Source organism: Urtica dioica, chromosome 10 (assembly GCF_054948205.1).
Source record: "Urtica dioica subsp. dioica isolate 48M chromosome 10, U.dioica_male_clone48M_v1_H2, whole genome shotgun sequence".
In the NCBI taxonomy this organism is placed as follows: Eukaryota; Viridiplantae; Streptophyta; class Magnoliopsida; order Rosales; family Urticaceae; genus Urtica; species Urtica dioica.
The window spans coordinates 5,143,663-5,161,472 of NC_142765.1; the positions used below are offsets into that span (position 1 = coordinate 5,143,663).

General features: G+C 39.4%; 1 protein-coding gene across 1 annotated transcript; it reads right to left on the reverse strand.

Moving 5' to 3' along the window:
* Positions 1-12,107: 12,107 nt before the first annotated feature.
* On the reverse strand, positions 12,108-17,492 carry LOC149383218 (11-beta-hydroxysteroid dehydrogenase 1A-like). Its single transcript, XM_089629145.1, has 6 exons — positions 17,267-17,492; positions 14,159-14,351; positions 13,590-13,675; positions 13,385-13,516; positions 13,108-13,272; positions 12,108-12,528 (listed from the first exon to the last, which is right to left on the reverse strand). Exons 1-6 carry the CDS (start codon positions 17,453-17,455, stop codon positions 12,313-12,315), a joined length of 981 nt encoding a protein of 326 aa, XP_089485271.1. The 5' UTR covers positions 17,456-17,492; the 3' UTR covers positions 12,108-12,312.
* Between the last annotated feature and the right edge of the window lie 318 nt (positions 17,493-17,810).

The following is a 17,810-nucleotide window of genomic DNA, read 5'->3' on the forward strand; positions in this document are numbered from 1 at the left end:
ATATCACCATTGGGCAGAAAACAATTGAATCAATGAAAGCATGAAATCATTTAATAAATTGTACTGACAATTAAAGTTGGTAAAATTGACAATAAATAATTTATTAAACGAAAAGTTAAATCCTTTTAAGTGCCGATTACATTTAAAACTACATGACAGTTATAATTTCAAAGTTGATAAAAAATTGTAACTGTTAATATAACCGTCACCTTTAAATTTTTTTTACAGGGTTTACGTAATTTACATAAGTATATATTCGATAACTTCCGTTGGGTTAGTTATTATTGTTGATTTTAATTGTAACTCCGACTCCGACGTAGCTTAGTGCTTAATCAATCGATGAACAATAACAATGGCAGAATAAAACGAAGAACAACAACAACACGTTGTTACCCTGGTTCGGTGTTAAAACCTACATCCAGCAATATCCACTAATCACCACAATCAAATCGACAACAATCGAGTTTTACAAACAAAGAACAAATCTGAGAATAAAACGAACTCTCTCAAGATAATCAACTCAATACAAGTTTGATTATCTTCCTCACAAGACTCTCATGTTTCCCAATTCTCTCTTGCTCTCTTCTGTTTCCCAAAACCCAACTGAAAATTAGATTCTCTCAGATTGTTCAGGTTTAGATCATATACAGCAATTAGACACATTACACGTGTACAGTTAGTTACATCAGCTCAAGAATTACAATAACACCACTTGGAAGCTTCCTGGCCTTGATTCTTGCCACTTGACCTCCAAGCCTTGATCTGGTGTGATTCCCTGCTCGTTAGCTTAATGTGCACGCCTCAAAACCTTTGACTTCATGCGCACGCAACTGATGATCTTCATGCCTTGACCTTCACTGACCTGAGTTAGCTGTAAACATTTACAATTATATATACACTTATAAAAACCTTATAAACATATATAGTCCATGATTTAATAAAAGCAACTAAATATTTTTAATGCAATATATAGGAAATTTGTTCTACAGGCTATGCACTTCAACTATTATTTTTCCTAGAAAATGAGCAACCGGTTTTGACAACAGAGCATCAATAATTACAGGTTCACAAGATCGGTCAAAAGGTTACAGATTTTTCAAAGAAAAGAATCCATATATATCAGTGAGAAAAAAAAAAGTTAAGTAAAGCATCTTATTTGAATTTATGATTGCTCTGACACTAAAATGTTAGATATCATGAAGACGTTAAGTGTTTTATAAACATAACAGAAGAAACACAGACCATGTCCAGAATCAATAAATTCAAAATAAAATAGGAAACCATTTAATGTAAAAGAACTTACGGTTTTGGAGTGACGACATTTTGAGCGGAAGCGTAAATATTGATCTTCAATCGATTTTCCTTAGACAAAATGATGGAGACCTTGGCGTTTTCCTTATACTTCAGTTATGGTTTTGTGGACAGTTTTATTTTCGTATAAAAAGGAAAGGTAGTAACTGTCCTAACATGAGAAAATGTCTATTTATAATAATTCTAAGATAACTGTTGGGACCAATATATTTAACAAATGGCAATCTGAATTTTTCCATCAAAAATTACTTGTGCCTTTTCATTAGTCATACCTCATCCTGTGCTTTCGGACGGGAGAAATACGGAAGGAAGGAATTCCGTGCCTCCATTGCGCCTCGTGGGAGTACCGCTTTCGTGAGCTGGCAGACGGAAGTGTTCCTTCCGAACAGGTGACGGATCTTGGCAGAGAACAGACAGAAGTATGGTGCCGATAAAGGTTTGGGTTTTTTTTTTTAATCTGGACCGTTGGATGTAAATCCAACGGCCCATATCTCCTCTGCCATGAACGATCCTGGTTCAGAGGTTGGAAGCTCGTCCTTCCGATAAGCTAAACCTCGGCTGACGAAAATCCGAGTTCCGTGAGCACGGAAGTACCGTCTTGAAGGCTCGGAAATTTTCCGGCCGTTTTGAGACGGAAAGGGTTGTCGTCAGACACGGGTCTTCCGATACCGTCCGATGCGCGGGTTGGGTCATACCTTTTCATTAGTGTTCTTTAATGACAATAACATAGGCCACATAATAAATAAAAATAACACGCCGTTCATTGCGTTGCCTCATCTTTGTCTCCTTTCATTACTTTGCCAAACAACGCTTCTCTCCTATCCGTCTCCGTTCATTGGTTTTCCAAACAGCGCCGCCGCTCCTCTTCATCTTTGGTCGTGGTCGCGCGATCTTCCCCTCTCGACCAAGGTTAGGGTGTTTTTTCAAAAAAAAAATTTAGAGTGGTGATAAACGTTGTCATAGTCCGCAGTCACCGTCGACTCCGCGCCTCGTCTTTCAACTATTCTCTGCCTCCTTGTCTTTCAGCTATGTTTTTTTTCAATTTTATATTCGGTCTGTAGTGGTGTTAAATGTTCAAGATTGTGTGTATTCTGATATGTGAATCACTCTCTGTGTAGAATTGGTTTGTACTGGTGAAATTTGTCCACATCAATGGATGATATCATCACAACAATAAGCTTTCTTTCTTTTTCATTGCATTGTAGAATTGGATTTCTAGAAGCCTATCAAACGCTTGATGTAATGCCCAAGAGAAACTGAACTGCAGAATAAGAAGAAAAAAAGCCTCAAAGCTTATATTGTTGACACGTAGGGGATAAAGCATATACTATGAGATTAGAGCTAATGTACCTGAAGAAGAATATTTGACCATCAACCATTTACAGCCTCAAAGCCAAATTACATACAAATAAAGACAAATTGAGTTATCATGTGTCAATTTCTCTTATCCTTATTTAAACCCCACAACCTCTGTAAAAATACAAGATCGACAACAAAGTTCAAGGGTAACAAATTCTTAAACTTTAACTCTACCATTTTTTTTTTTTTTTTTTGCCACTTAGAGGCAAAGAAGATCACGAATCCTAAGATTGTACTTTAGGCCATTCAAATCTACAACTTGCTATAGCTTTACATGTTTTCTTTTGCTGATTTATGCTATATCATACGTAACTTATAGAAGCACATCACGTTATGTAAAATATTAACATAAATAGTAATTAAATCATAATGATTGTCAAATAGTAATTAAATCATAATGATTGTTTACATATATGTCAACAAATTGTGCCTTCAACAAATTATGTCAATTGTTAACACTTATGTCAACAAATCTACCAACTTTCCAGTGTTGTCATTTGTTGATATATATATATCAAATCGTCAAACAAACTCATATTTCTTGTAAAAAAAAAAAAAAAAACTCAAATTTCTTGACACAAATACGACTAAAAGAAAAAAAAAAGAGGGTAAAAATGGATAAAAAAAATATTATTTCTCTTCGTTTTACTAGTATTTTTATCCAAATTATAGTTGTGGTGAAAAATGAACAAAAAAATGTTATGAGATGATAGTAATTATGGCGATTTCTCTAGTAAATACTTAAAACCAAATTAAATCTAGCAAATAATAAAGATAAGTGAGTCTTAACTTTTCTCTAGCAAATACTTAAAAGCCAATTAAACAACTTGATTAGTGGAGCAGAGGGCCGACCCAACACATATATACGGCTTAGGCAAAAAGATTAAATACGGAAACCATATTATAACTTAAGGTGTTGTAGATTTGTAGCCAAAACTAAATTATAAAATTGAGATGTAGTCAACGTTTGCAAACGTTAAGGAAAATAGACAATGACAATTATATTTGACTTAAATATCTTTATATTAAACATGTTATAATTAAGCAAAAAAATGTATAATTTAAAAATTTGAGGGAATTCTACAGTAGTAGATATGATTTTTTATCCAACACAATGAATCTATTTTTGAAGCTCTCCTCGCCACGAATCTGTAAGATTTTGAGTCACTCAATTTTCGAGTTCATATGAGAAAGATATGAACTTTTGAAGGTTTGACAAAAAAAACTGTATGAGAGAGAAAGAGTGCTGAATCACTGTAGGAAAAAAAATCTTGCTGGAATGACAAAAATAAAAAATTTAAATGGTTCATTCAAGTGCCTATTCAAGTGCCTCCTCTCTGTTTAGTTATTTTTTAATAAGTTTACAATCTCAAACATAATGTTTGGAATGGCCTAGTAAGCTACAAATTTCTATAACTTATCATACTAATTTTTTAAATACTCGAAATTATAAAATAAGGACATTGTTTATAAAAATCATAATAATTTTTAATTTTGTTTTGTTACGATATTTACTTTGTTTGTTTCTCAGGGGGAAAATATCGCTTGAATGTAAAGTGAATAAGAAAAAAAAAAACACCAAACTCAAGAAAATTCAATTAAATGTGGGATATTTTGGATATTGTAAGAAAAGATTTCGAAAATATGATTCCTTTCTTAACAAAAACTATCAAAAGTTGGTAACTACTAAATTTATAAAATAAAAACATAAAATTAATTAGCTAGAAAAGCAATTATTTTAATTACCCAATAAATACTTGTACATATAATTAAAAATTCGTCAGCAGGGTAAAACTAAATTACGTGAAAGGTATTCGTGTCTAGTTATATTTTTTTTTTTTTTAAAAACGTGGTCGGTACCACGGGGGGATTTCATTAAAGTTCTCACTTAAGTTTCGGAGGAATACCGTGGTTACATCAACATACAAGTTCTTTACTAACATATCGCATGGCGCATGGACCGCCACGTTACAAGAGCGGGGGATGAAAGAAACATCAAAGTTTGAAAACGCTAACCTTCTAACCTTAATATCTTCCAAAATCGTGCCGAGCTCCGTGGCCGGGGAGGACTTACTATTAATCGCCTGGACCACCGCGAGGCAATCGGAATGCACGGTGAGGCTGGAAACACCGAGCTCCACCGCCAAACGCAACCCTCCCACTAGTACAAAAAAACATCATTGAGTGCGACTTTTTTCGCACCTAAAAGTCGCACCCAAAAGTCTACCGCACCGGAAAACTATGTTTGTAGTAGTGTCCAAGCACCACGTATGCCTCCGCAAGAGAAGGGGAAAAGCCGGAATTACGCACCAATATCTCCGAGGCGATGACCTACCCCCTATGATCGCGAAGGACACATCTCATGCCGAATTTTCCCCTAGCCGAATCAAGAGCCGCATCCACACAAATATTCGCCGTACCAAGACTTGGGGGCTGCCACCGATCGACAGGCTGCGAGCAAGGCGGGGGACGAGGCGGGGGGATCTCGTTGGCAGCCCGGAAGTCCGTGAGAAACTTTCCCGCCCATTCCACCATTTCCTCCGCGTTCCACTCGGCATGGCCGGCCACGGTGTTGTTTCTAAGATTCCACATTTCCCAAACTAAAACCACAAAGAATTCCAAAAAACTAACCTCATAGTTCTCCATGATTTTGATGAAAATAGACGTGGCATCTTCTCCCCGGATATCTTTGACATAGTCGAGGAAATTAGTAAACTCCCAAACTTTACGAGCTTTCCGGTAGCCCCACAAACCATGCGTGATCGTTTCCGGGCCTCTGAAGCACCTCGGGAAGCGGTCTTTGTCGGTGATCTTCCGCCGATTAAGGTTCGCTAACACGGGAATCCACCCTTTGCACACCCGCCAAGTGAAAAGCTTGATTTTAGGTGGGAGGGAGAGCTTCCAAAGGGTTTTTCACCACTTAGCGGTAAACCCCGGGCCGGACGGGGAGACACGAGCTATGGATGTCATGGCCACACGATAGCCACTCTTGACCGAATATTCACCGTCGATGGAGTAGTGCCACCGTAGCTTGTCGGGGATCCCGTCGTCGCTCACCGGGATGGCAAAGATATCTCTCGCGTCCTCGTCATCAAACAAGGCTCGGACCAAGGCTTCATTCCACTCGCCACCGTTATGCTTCAACTCCGCCACTCTCATATTCTCCGGGATGAGATATTTATCGGAGAGCGCGGAGTTACGGGTCCGGGGAATCCAACGATCCCTCACCACAAATACCGATTCCCCGTCCCCGATTCTCCATCTCGAACCCCTCACAATAAGGTCTTTACCCCACATCAAGCTCCGCCAAATAGAAGATCCATTGGACTTGCAAGCGGCATCAAGATTGTTTCTGTCAAGGTAGTAACTCGCTCGAAAGACCCTCTCCTCGAGGCTGCCCTTATTTCGTTCAAGCCTCCACATGTGTTTAGCCACTAGAGCTTGGTTGAACCGCTCCAAATCCCGGAATCTCAACCCGCCATCCTCTTTGTGGACCGTCAACTCTTCCCACTTACACCAATGGATCTTCTTCTCATTCTCTTTGCTCCCCCACCAAAATTTGGCGATGATCTTGTGGATGTCTTTGATAAGCGTCTTAGGGAGCCGAAAGCAACTAGCCACGTACCCGGGGATAGTTTGAAGAACCGCTTTGACTAGTACCTCGCGTCCGGAATGAGAAAACCAAATCCCCCTCCAAGATCGGAGTTTCTCCCAAATAGATTTTATCCCCGCTTTTCATCCAAGCCATCCTATTTCTTTGCCGCAAATAGATTTTGTCCTTCTCAACGAGGCCATCGAGGATACGTTGCTCATGCCCAAGGTCCCTCCGACTACCTTCCTCACGTCTATCTCCGGCACGCTTCACGATGATCTTTTGTCTCTCAATCTTCATATTTAGCTCCGACTTCTTCCCCCGATTCCAACGATCAAGGCCTCTCTTACATCTCTTAAGGGACTCAAGAAGAGTAAGATGTTGGAATTGATCTAGGGTTTAAGAAAAAGTTTAACGCTTTGGTAAGCGGCAGAATTTTAAAAATTTTCTTTTTCAAGTAAAACGTTTTTACTAACCTAGACAAAGAGCAAGTACATATAAATAAAACTATTATGAGCATAGAAGTTTACTAACCTTTTTAGATGCTTGAACGTTGAGAAGCTTTTGGAAAAAGATTGCAACGTTCGTCTCCCCTCGCAGCACGTCTCTCTTCCTTCCTCGGCAACTCGAGCAACCACGAAAGTTTCTATCACTAAATCACTCGAGAGAAAAGGAATTAGTGTGTGGGCACTTTTAAACACTACGACTTAAGAACGAGTCTTGAAGTCGCAGAGCTAAAAACTAGGTCAAATGAGGACCTAGGTGCCAAAAAAAAAACCGAAAATTAACTAGAGAGAGAGAGGATCGGCCAAGTTCTAGAGAGAGAGTCTCTTAAATCTCTTAACCTTGGATGAATGAAATGTGAAGAATGCGGCTCCCATTTATAGGAGAGGTCTCACATTCAATAAGGTAGTTTTCTCTTCTATAGAATATCACATATTCATGAGCAAATATTGCCCATTTCCCCTTTGATTCACTCGGCCAAGGCTACCTTCTAGAAGGCTTGGATTTGTTTCCATTTTGTTCATTGCCTTGCCTTGACTCTACTTGGCCGATTACCCTCTTTCCTCTTTGAGGAAATTTGTTTCCTCTTTTTCTTTTGACAAGTATCTTGATGCATTTATGCACAAAATATTCTCTCTTTCTTTGGGTATGTTGGGCGCCTATGGCCTTCTAGAAAGAGCTTCTAGAAGCTTTTCCATTTGTTCATGATAACATGAAAAAGGCCAATTAAGAATTTTCAATAAAATTCTTATGAAATGAAATTAATCCACAAGGCCCAATGATCAAGTCATGGCCGAGTGTTATTGAGTCATCAAATGACCTTGTCAAAAAATTTATTGACATTCATTTCATCCTATGTCTCAAAAGACAAAAATACCCTTTTGACAATTCTCGTTCTTGTTTTGACTTAGCTTCCAGTTTAACTATTCCTACTCGATGTGATTCGTGACAATGACCTCATGGATCCAAATGAACAAAGCTTGAGCTAAACACTTGGACTCAAAAGTTCACAAAACCTTTTCCAAGTTTAGCTTAATGTCAACTGACTCCACTAAAGAGTTGACACTGAAAATCTCTCGGTTCAAATGAATTTATTTTCTACTCAAGAATTCAACCTAATTGTAATGAGTGGATCCACAGAATATTATCAGTGTTTACCCTTCATGAATATCATCAGCTAGTCGGGATTTACAAAATTACCATTTTACCCTTCTAGCTGTTATTTCCTCAACTCCTTTGTCGCTTGTGAATAAGTTTAGAAACAATGTATTGACGAGGAGCTAACAAGTCACATTGTTTCATCCAAAAGAGTCAAGACTCAATTTGGACACTGGCCAGTTCATTTATTCACACTCCAAGGAATAAAGCATGATGTGATATACATTGCATTTCAGCAATCTTGTACATGAATTCCATATCTATGAGATCTTCACAAAGTTACTCATGACATTCTCACAACTTAGTACTTCACCAATAGGCCTTGTTCGGAATCACATAGTGAGTCCGAACTCTGACTTTCTCAAATGAGAATACGTAAGGTGTGAAATGGCATGTCTCATTTCAGGATTAAGGTAAGCACGATGCAATTCATACGTAGTGACTTCGAGACATAAGAGGTTGAATGGTTTCTTCTTATCTTGTCTCTACAAGTGCACTGGTCAATTAGATACCTTCGGAAGATACGTAGAAGAACTATAGAGTCTCCAACTCTCAATGCCTCATAACCAGACATCATAGATTCTTCTAACAATCATACAGAGGTCAATAGTTCTTTGACCCTTAGATTGCGAATATATCATTTTAAGAAAACTACGAAGAGTTTGTTCATGCAAATCTACATTTGTCTCTTCGCAAGTTGTTAAGTTTGTTTATGGACTAAAAACTAATGTTTTATCATAAAGCTTCAAACAGACAAGGAAGAATGAATGAACGTTTCAACTTTTTATTAATGAATAAGCAATTACAAGCAAGAGTCTTCATGAGACTTTATTACATCAAATGTACAATATAAGGATTACAACTCTTCTTGTGGGCACTATTGACAACATAAGAGAGGTACTCGAGTCGTTACTACCCTCCCAAGCATCCCGGATTATGGCGCCGCACTCCTCCTCATCACACCAAGCTACTTCGAAAAAGAATCTCCTCGGTTTACGCACAAAAGCCCTCTTTTTCGCACCATCGGACGCAAGGAGGAGGGGCCGATGGTCCAAACTCCAATATTCAAGGTGGAAAACCTTCGCCAACGGAAAGGTAGTCGACCACTCCGAGTTTGCCAAGCATCTATCGATCCTCTCTTCAATGCTATCCGGGGAAGAGCTCTTACGCCACGTGAAATCAACCCCCTCAAATCCCAAATCTTCAAGCTCACAATCTTCCATGAGGTGACAGAAGGAATCAAGAAGATGAGGATCCCGAGTCCTTCCGTCACTAAGCTCATTGTTCTCAAGCACCTCGTTCATGTCTCCCCCAATAATCCAAGGCCTGATATGAGTTGCCAAAACCTTTCGGATAAGTTCCCATGTCCACTTCCGATTCCAAGCCACCGGATCACCGTAAATACCCAAGAACCTCCACCCATGATTCTCCTCATCTCGGACTCATCCCTCTATGTGAAATCTAGAGTAGGATCCAAGCGTCAAACGAATAGTATCTCTCCACAATAGCATGAGTCCACCGCTACGACCCACATGATCAACCACGAAGCAATTCTCAAAACTCAACAAAATACGAACTCGTTCTGCCGAACTACTCTTAAGTTTAGTTTCCGATAAGAAGATCATATCGGGCTTATACTTTTGAGAGTGCAACTGAAGAGTCCGCTTCGTCCCAGGGTTTCCCAACTCCCGGACGTTCCAGCATAGGGCGATCATTGCTCTCGACGGCCCTCGTGCACGCGGGGCGCCGCTTCAATCATCGATGAGTTCGTAGCCGAATCCGAGGACACAGAAACGACTGGGAATAGGGAGGTGTTCGAGGCTTCATGCGTAAGCTCCTGTTGCAGCCTCGGGCAGAGAACAAGAGCCCAACTCGTGCCGTATCCGGAAGCGTCGGCGTGCGAACCCGCCTCGATAGCCAGAACCAGATCGTCCCATCTCCTGGCTATCTTAGCTGTGTTGCCTTCGTCCCCGGACCCCGTGTTGTTGCCCTTGCCGGTAGCCGGACTGGTCATCTCTTCCGAGCCCGACCTAGAAGTAACATATATGGCTCTTTTCTTCCAGGAACCACGTACCTCAGATTTGTCGCATACCTTTGGCAGTTCCTCTTGTCTGCCTTTGTGGTAAGTTTGTGGTGGTTTGTTGAGCAGCGGCCCCGGAGAGGCGGAAGATATGGCAATCTCGGTCATCTCCTCCCCATTGGGTTTCTTTCCCAACGCGACTCTGCTTTGGACCGTCGCTCTGGCCACCGGCTCCAAGAACCATGTACCTCAGATTTGTCGCAGACCTTTGGCAATTCCTCCTGTCTGCCTTCGTGGTAAGTTTGTGGTGGTTTGTTGAGCAGCGGCCCCAGAGAGGCGGAAGATATGGCAATATCAGTCATCTCCTCCCTATTGGGTTTCTTTCCCAACGCGACTCTGCTCCGGACCGTCGCTCTGGCCACCGGCTCTTCTTCCTCGCGCGCCTCCACACTTTTCTCCAAGACCTCCTCCTTCACCAAATGCCGATCCACCCCAGTCGCAGTCCTCCTCGCGACAGAGTCCACAATCGGAGCAGGAGCTTGTTTGGTCTTCAAAATTGTCGCGGCTTTGACCTCGTCCGGGTGAGGGCACCAATCAGGGGACTTGGAATTAAGACCCGGCCTGGGAAAGGAGCCCAGTCGGCCCAACTGTTTTATTGGGTCCACTTCGCCAGTGGTAGGCTTTGGCCCATCAAAAAAATCCAGTTTCTCTCTAAACGACATACCCGTTTGTCGTTTCCCCAAGGTGCGTTTTTTCCTCGCGTGTTTGGCGCTCTCCTTCCCGAGGTGAAGTATGGCCGCTGGTTGGTTCTTGGGAGTCGCCAAAAACTCAGAGAAAGATGCCCCGCTGGACGAGGGAGGGTAATTGATGATGGGTGAATCATTGGCCAATGACGCCGCCTCGAAACCCAGCGGCTTCTTAGCGCGTGGATTTGTCGCGCGTGGAAGCCCAGACGCGTCTTGGAGGTCCATTGGCGTGGTGCTCTGCGTCGGACCTGTCGGGGGGTTAGGCGTCGGAGCAGGCTCAGGTGGATCGGCCTTAATCGTTTCAGCAGGTTTCTCCAAGTCTGGAGCCCCAGACCCCGGGGGAGGGTTCGCTTCCGGCCCGCCACCTGTATTCGCCACTCCCTGGCCATGGCCGTGGAAGTTCTATTTTGGCCGAGCGTCACCAGGTTCCTTCGTCAGCCCCCTCCATGTCTCTGTTTGTCGGCTGTAGTAGCAGGTATGTGAAAAACCGACACCGCCATGCGATTAGGAGGGATCCCAATCATGAAGCCGCCATATCCAAAGCCATTAGGGGGTTTTACCACCGGAGTGTTACCGACCTTGCAGTTGTCCCATTGGTGCCCAACAACACCACAATGGAAGCACAGCAGGGGAAGCCGTTCGTATTTCAGCTCGCAACAGAGTTTCTCCTTCGCAGCTCCGAGGTGAACCGAAATACCACGTCAGAGAGGTCTTGAAATATCGATCTGAATTCTGGCCCGAATGAAACTGTCCCGGATTCTACCCCTCCAATCCGTGTCAATCTTTATCACTTTCCCGATCTTGCCGCCAAGGATTTCTCCCATTTTCGCGGAGGTGGCAAGAAGAGGAATCCCATGAATTTGGGTCCAAAAAACCGCAGATGTGAACCGCTCGGACTTAGCCGTGTCCAACGCTGTCGGATCGGAGAGGCTCAGAAGGGCCTTGTCAAAGAGCCACGGTCCATTCTCAAGCACTTTCTTCTTCTCTGCTAAGCACCCAAAGCTGAATTTGAAGACCGAATCCTGTTGCTCAATAACTTCAAGCCCTTTCTTAATATTCCAAAGATTTCCCATAACGTTCTTCAATGCCCTCTTGTTGAAGGCTTTGTCGGTGAGAAGTTTTCCCAAGAGGATATAATCAGCAGTAGAACGCCCAACTTCGATGATATCTTCGTCAATGGAAACGGCCTCGTCCTCGTCCTCAGTAACGTTGAGGTTTTGCCATTCCTTACACAACTCTTCCATCCTTACAAAGAAAGGAAACCACAAGGGAAGCTCTAAAGTTTGGGAGGAACTTAGAGAGAAATTTTTTTTTCCAGAATTCCTGTGACGTTGAAGAGAAAAATTCTCTTAATTGAATTAGTTAAAAGGGTGGATTCTCTTAATTAAATTTTTTTTTTATTATTTATTTTGCTGCATATATTTATATGAAAACCCAACCTTATTATAATTTCTACACATACACACATTCATTCACCACATTCTACACTACACGTGGACACATTAACCTGTCTATATTATATTTATAGAAAAGATTAAGATCAATTAGTCGGTCTTGATCTGGTGATCGTGGATGGTAGATGGGTAGAGAAGGGTCTTAGCTCCGGGAACGACGTCGAAGATCTATTTGCTGAGCGCCTCCGTGGCCGGAGCTCCGGGGCGGCTCATGTAGAAGAGCCTGTAGCCCCACTCTAGAATCTCCGGGAACGCCATTTTCCATGCATACGTGGACTTGAACCAAGCCGGGTCCGTCACGTGCCTCTGTCCCCGAGCCACGCCGTTCACTATCGCCTTCGCACACGCTCGGACCGACCGTACCGGTACGGTGCTTATTTGGACCTGCATATATATATATATATATATATATATATATATATATATATATATATATATATATATATGCTAAATGTTATATATGTATTTTCGGTTGAGAATAATATTAAAACAAATTTTATTAAGGTCATGAAAAGAAATTTAGACAAAAATTAAATTATATTAGAAAGTGAATGAAAATTTTAGGACGTATATCCTTTGCCCTCGTGTCGTGTGCCATTCAACTTGTTTTTAGGACATAAAATTAAAAAAAAAAATTCCAAAAAAAAAAACTTCAATAGGTTTTTAGTATTTGTCTGTAGTTTTATACGTAAATGTCAAGAACTAAATAATAATTTAACTTAATTTGTTCACAAAAATAAAAATATTTAGTTAATTAATTTATTACAAAATATTAAGAGCTGTGAATTGCAAATTAAAAAAAAAAAAAAAAAAAACTATAAACTAATGATAGTAATATTAAGAACTCTATTGATTAATAAAATAGGGTAATATGAATATAAATTATAGTTTTTATTACATTAAAAAATTTAAGTTAGCAATGTGTATTATAATTTAGCACGGTTTATTATATAGATATCTTACATCTCTCAGATCGAGGTCGACTATGATATTGCCGTCACTATCGAGGAATTTTCCCTGAGTGACCTCTGATTCTATAAACCCAGGCGTCACAGTCGTGATATTTATCTCCGGTCCCAATTCCACTCTCAGTGTCTCGAACATCATCAACAACGCTGCTTTTGACGCCTGCAATAACATATCTCCATGCAAAATCAACACCTCATCACGTCAATAAAACTATATAACAAATATACATATATATATATATATATATATATATATAAATTAATAAACGTACGTTGTAGATGCTCATTCTTGGCGTTGGCAACCAGGAAGCAGACGAAGAAAGCACGACTATCTTCCCTCTGCTGTTTCGCAAGTGAGGAACTGCGAAATGTGTCGTATAAACCGAACCCCAGAAGTTTGTGTCCTATAAAGGAAAAACGACAACAAATGCCGTTTATCAGAATGTCGTTTTTTTCTATAATAATTTAGATACATACCATAATCGCTTTGAAAGCCGTGATGTTGGTTATGTCTTCGAACATAGAAACTGAAGTCATCCCGGCATTGTTCACAACATGGTCCACTGCCACGTTGACCCACATTCATTGATAAATCACGCTTATTTTAAATCGATCCCGACTATATTTGGAGCTTTTTTGAAATTTTGGGATGAAAAATGAAGATTGAAAATAAAATTTGAAGATACATAAAAAAAAAATTATAATGTTTGAAAGTGCACAAGAGAAAAAAAAAATGAGAAGAAAAACAACTAGGATGGGTTTTACATGTACAAAGTTGAATATATTTTCATTTTCTATTCGATCTAAAAAAACGATATCTTAATAGATTTTACTCCTATTTTTTCTTTCAAATTTTCAATTAAAAAAATACACGAAATATAATAGAGATCCTAGTTTTTTTTTTCCTATCTAAATTTTCAAACATATATAAAGGCCTAATAAGCCTCGGAAAATTAAGATTTATCGCACCCCGGACTTTTCAAATCCCACCAAAACTATTCCGTTCACCAAAATATTAACACAAATTTAATTAATTAATTACTTACACCTTCCAAAGTGATCGATGGTGTGGTCAACGATTCTCTTACAGTCGTCAACCTTTGAGACATCGGCGACAATCATAACCACGTCCGGTGAACCAAGAAAAGCGGCGTTCTCCGCCACTTCTCTCAACATTTCCTCTCTCCTCGCCACAATAGCCAAACACGAGCCTCTACTCGCGTATTCATAAGCCAAATTCTGCATTAAATTTTTTAATCTTCTAGATAAATAATCCATCCGTTGAAACTAATACAATTACATTTTCAAAAAAAAAAAAAAAAAAAACTAATACAATTTTAGCAAGTAGGCAAAATTTATCTCAAATAGTAATAAAAAAAAATGTGCAACTGTTGTGTTAAAATAAATAATAATAATAGTGGCAGAGCTCATACTTGAACTCAGGGACGTGTTTGATTAAAATATAAAAATTCAGGGTGTGTGTAAGAAATTTGTTTTTGAGGGGGCAATTATGGAAAAGTTTATAATTTTGGGCTGAAAATTTAAACAAGAATAATGATAAAAAGGAATAAAATATAAACAAAAAAATTAAGTAATTATCTCACTAAAACGTTTGAAATTGGTATATAACTAATATTTCGTAAATTTTAGATAAATAGTTGATGCAGCGAATTTTGTGCATGAGATAAATAGACTACGATTGTTGATTCGACGCACGAATACCCAATCAAAGAACCTTCATCCACCTATTGATTCGCTCACGAATACTAGGTCTTGGACATCAAATCGGGTCCTCACAAGAACACACGAATTTGGGGATAAAAACACAAAGGTTTTAATTTTTTTTTTCATTCATAATCTCTATCACTAAGGTCTGAAAATGGTGTGATTAAATACAAGTGTCACGGAAATCTCAAAGGACAAGTAACACAACGGACAAGAAAATCAACGGACAAAATAAACCCAAAAGACAAGAAAATCAAAGGACAAACAAACCCAAAAGTCACACAATTAAATTGCTAAAACATTAAATGAGCCGAGATATTTTGAAGCAGAATAAATTGGGTCTAGGATTCGATTTTTAACAAACCGTCTGCGGTTTATTTATGATCTCGTCTTTCTCCTCGATTTGATATGTTGTACGCGTAAATCCGATAACCGAGTCAAAAGATACGGCCCTCTGAAGTTGGACCGACATATTGGGACGCAGAATTCGACCCGCATCATTCTCTCCGAGTTTGAAAGAATTCGTCCTTGAATTCGATGCATCTTCAAGTGTTGTGGAAGGATAAGGATATTCTTGATGAACTCCAGAGATTGAAGCTCCACCTCAAATAAACTGGACATATTAACAAAGTCTTCGTGAACTCCATGAGCTTGATTGATCGTTGAGATGAATGTTATCTTAACTTCTTCTTCTTTCTCTATTTCATTAAAAATTTGGCTGCTCAAATGCTCACCAATTATTTCTTCTTCATCATCGCTTTCATCATAGATCGGATCACCGATTGCCTCGAAGAAATATTCTTCATCTTCTTCGTCGTCAATCTTGAACACGCGTGACATGAAGTCATCATCAATAAATCCAGCAAAAAGTTGCATGATTCACGATTGTCTTCGGCTCTGATACCAAACTGATGCAGCAGAATTTTGTGCATGAGATATATAGACTACGATTGTTGATTCGACGCACGAATACCCAATCAAAGAACCTTCATCCACCTATTGATTCGCTCACGAATACTAGGTCTTGGGCATCAAATCGGGTCCTCACAAGAACACACGAATTTGGGGATAAAAACACAAAGGTTTTAATTTCTTTTTTTCATTCATAATCTCTATCACTAAGGTCTGAAAATGGTGATTAAATACAAGTCACGGAAATCTCAAAGGACAAGAAACACAAAGGACAAAAAAAATCAACGGACAAAATAAACCCAAAAGACAAGAAAATCAAAGGACAAACAAACCCAAAAGTCACACAATTAAATTGCTAAAACATTAAATGAGCCGAGATATTTCGAAGCAGGATAAACTGGGTCTGGGATTCGATTTTTAACAAACTTTCTGCGATTTATTAAAGATCTCGTCTTTCTCTTCGATTTGATATGTTGTACGCGTAAATCCAATAACCGAGTCAAAAGATACGGCCCTCTGAAGTTGGACCAACAGATTGGGACGCAGAATTCGACCCGCATCAATAACCATCTTTGACTTGACAATATTTTTAGTTTACCATTTCATTTAAATAAAAAGAAATGATAATTACGTTAATTTATGTGTATAAATACGTAAGCGTTATTTATTTAAAATTTACAAAAAGTTGATTATATACCAATGTAAAAATTATAAATATGGCTATATAGTTAATGAACTCAAATGCAAATATTGCCAAAATTTAGTAATTTCGTTAAAGGACCGAAAACTTTAGCTAATGACAAAATAAAGCAAGATTCATAGGCGTTCTTATACTACTTACAACCTTTGTGACATTATTAGACGTTCATAAACTACTTGTGACCTTAAAAAAAAAGTTCAATTTCAATATTGCTATAAATTGACTGATGGTGTTATTAATGTGCCAAACGATTAATCGCTATATATTAGGGCAGCGTAAAAAAAACCGTAAAAATCGTAAATCGGATCGGACCGGTGATTTTTAGACCGCCGATCCGATTTAAAACGGTTTTATGTTTTCCCGGTCCGGTCCGGTTTACTCAATGCAACCGGTCCGGTCCATTTTTTTTTAAAAAAACCGTTAAACCGGACCGGACCGGTTTGATAAAAAAAATAAATTAATGTCCAATTAGCCAAATTAGACATTTGTGCATGTATTTACTCCCATATATGTCTACATGTTTGTGTTTTGGTGGAAAATTAATGATTTTTATTTATTTTTAATTATGTAAAACGATTCAAAACGGTCCAACGGTCCGGTCCGGTCCGGTTTAAACGGTTCAAAACGGTCCAGTCTGGTCTAGATGATTTAAAACGGTCCGGTTTTTACAATTTTTTGGTCCGGTCCGGTTTGGATTTTTTTGAACCGTTTTGAACGGTCCGGTCCGTTTTTTTGACCAGTTTTGGATCGGACCGGAACGTGCACAGGCCTACTATATATAAATACACAAATCAAAGTTCTAGACTTTTATGATTACCTCGCCTATTCCTGAGGAAGCCCCGGTGATAAGAACAACTTTGCCGGCGAGATTTTCACTGAAAACAGTGTTCCAAATTGACTGAAGAAACTTGAAAAACAAAAAGGGCGGGTAAAAGAAGAGGAGTGAGAAGAAGGTGAAAATCGGAGCTGCAAAGTTCAGCAGCTTGTTGATTACTTCAATCATCATGACCGTAATTATTTCTCAAAGACACACGATCATACCTCGCGCGTGTGTATACATAGATATATGCATGGTAAATATATTTATGTGTGCTTTAGGCTTAGGGTGAAGGGATTTGGTGGCAATTTTGCATGGCAATGAAACGACACGTTGAAGTAAAAGGATACCAGTTGTCTTGTCACGTTTCTTTCTCACCGCTTCCAGTATAAAATTACTTTCTACGTTTAACATGTTGATCTTATCTCGGAGTCCAGTCCGGATTTACATTGATTATACATCGGTATGAACTGATGAATGTTTAAAATACTTTTGGGTTTGCTCATCAACATTCATGTAAAGAGTTTTTTTTTAAAGACATGTT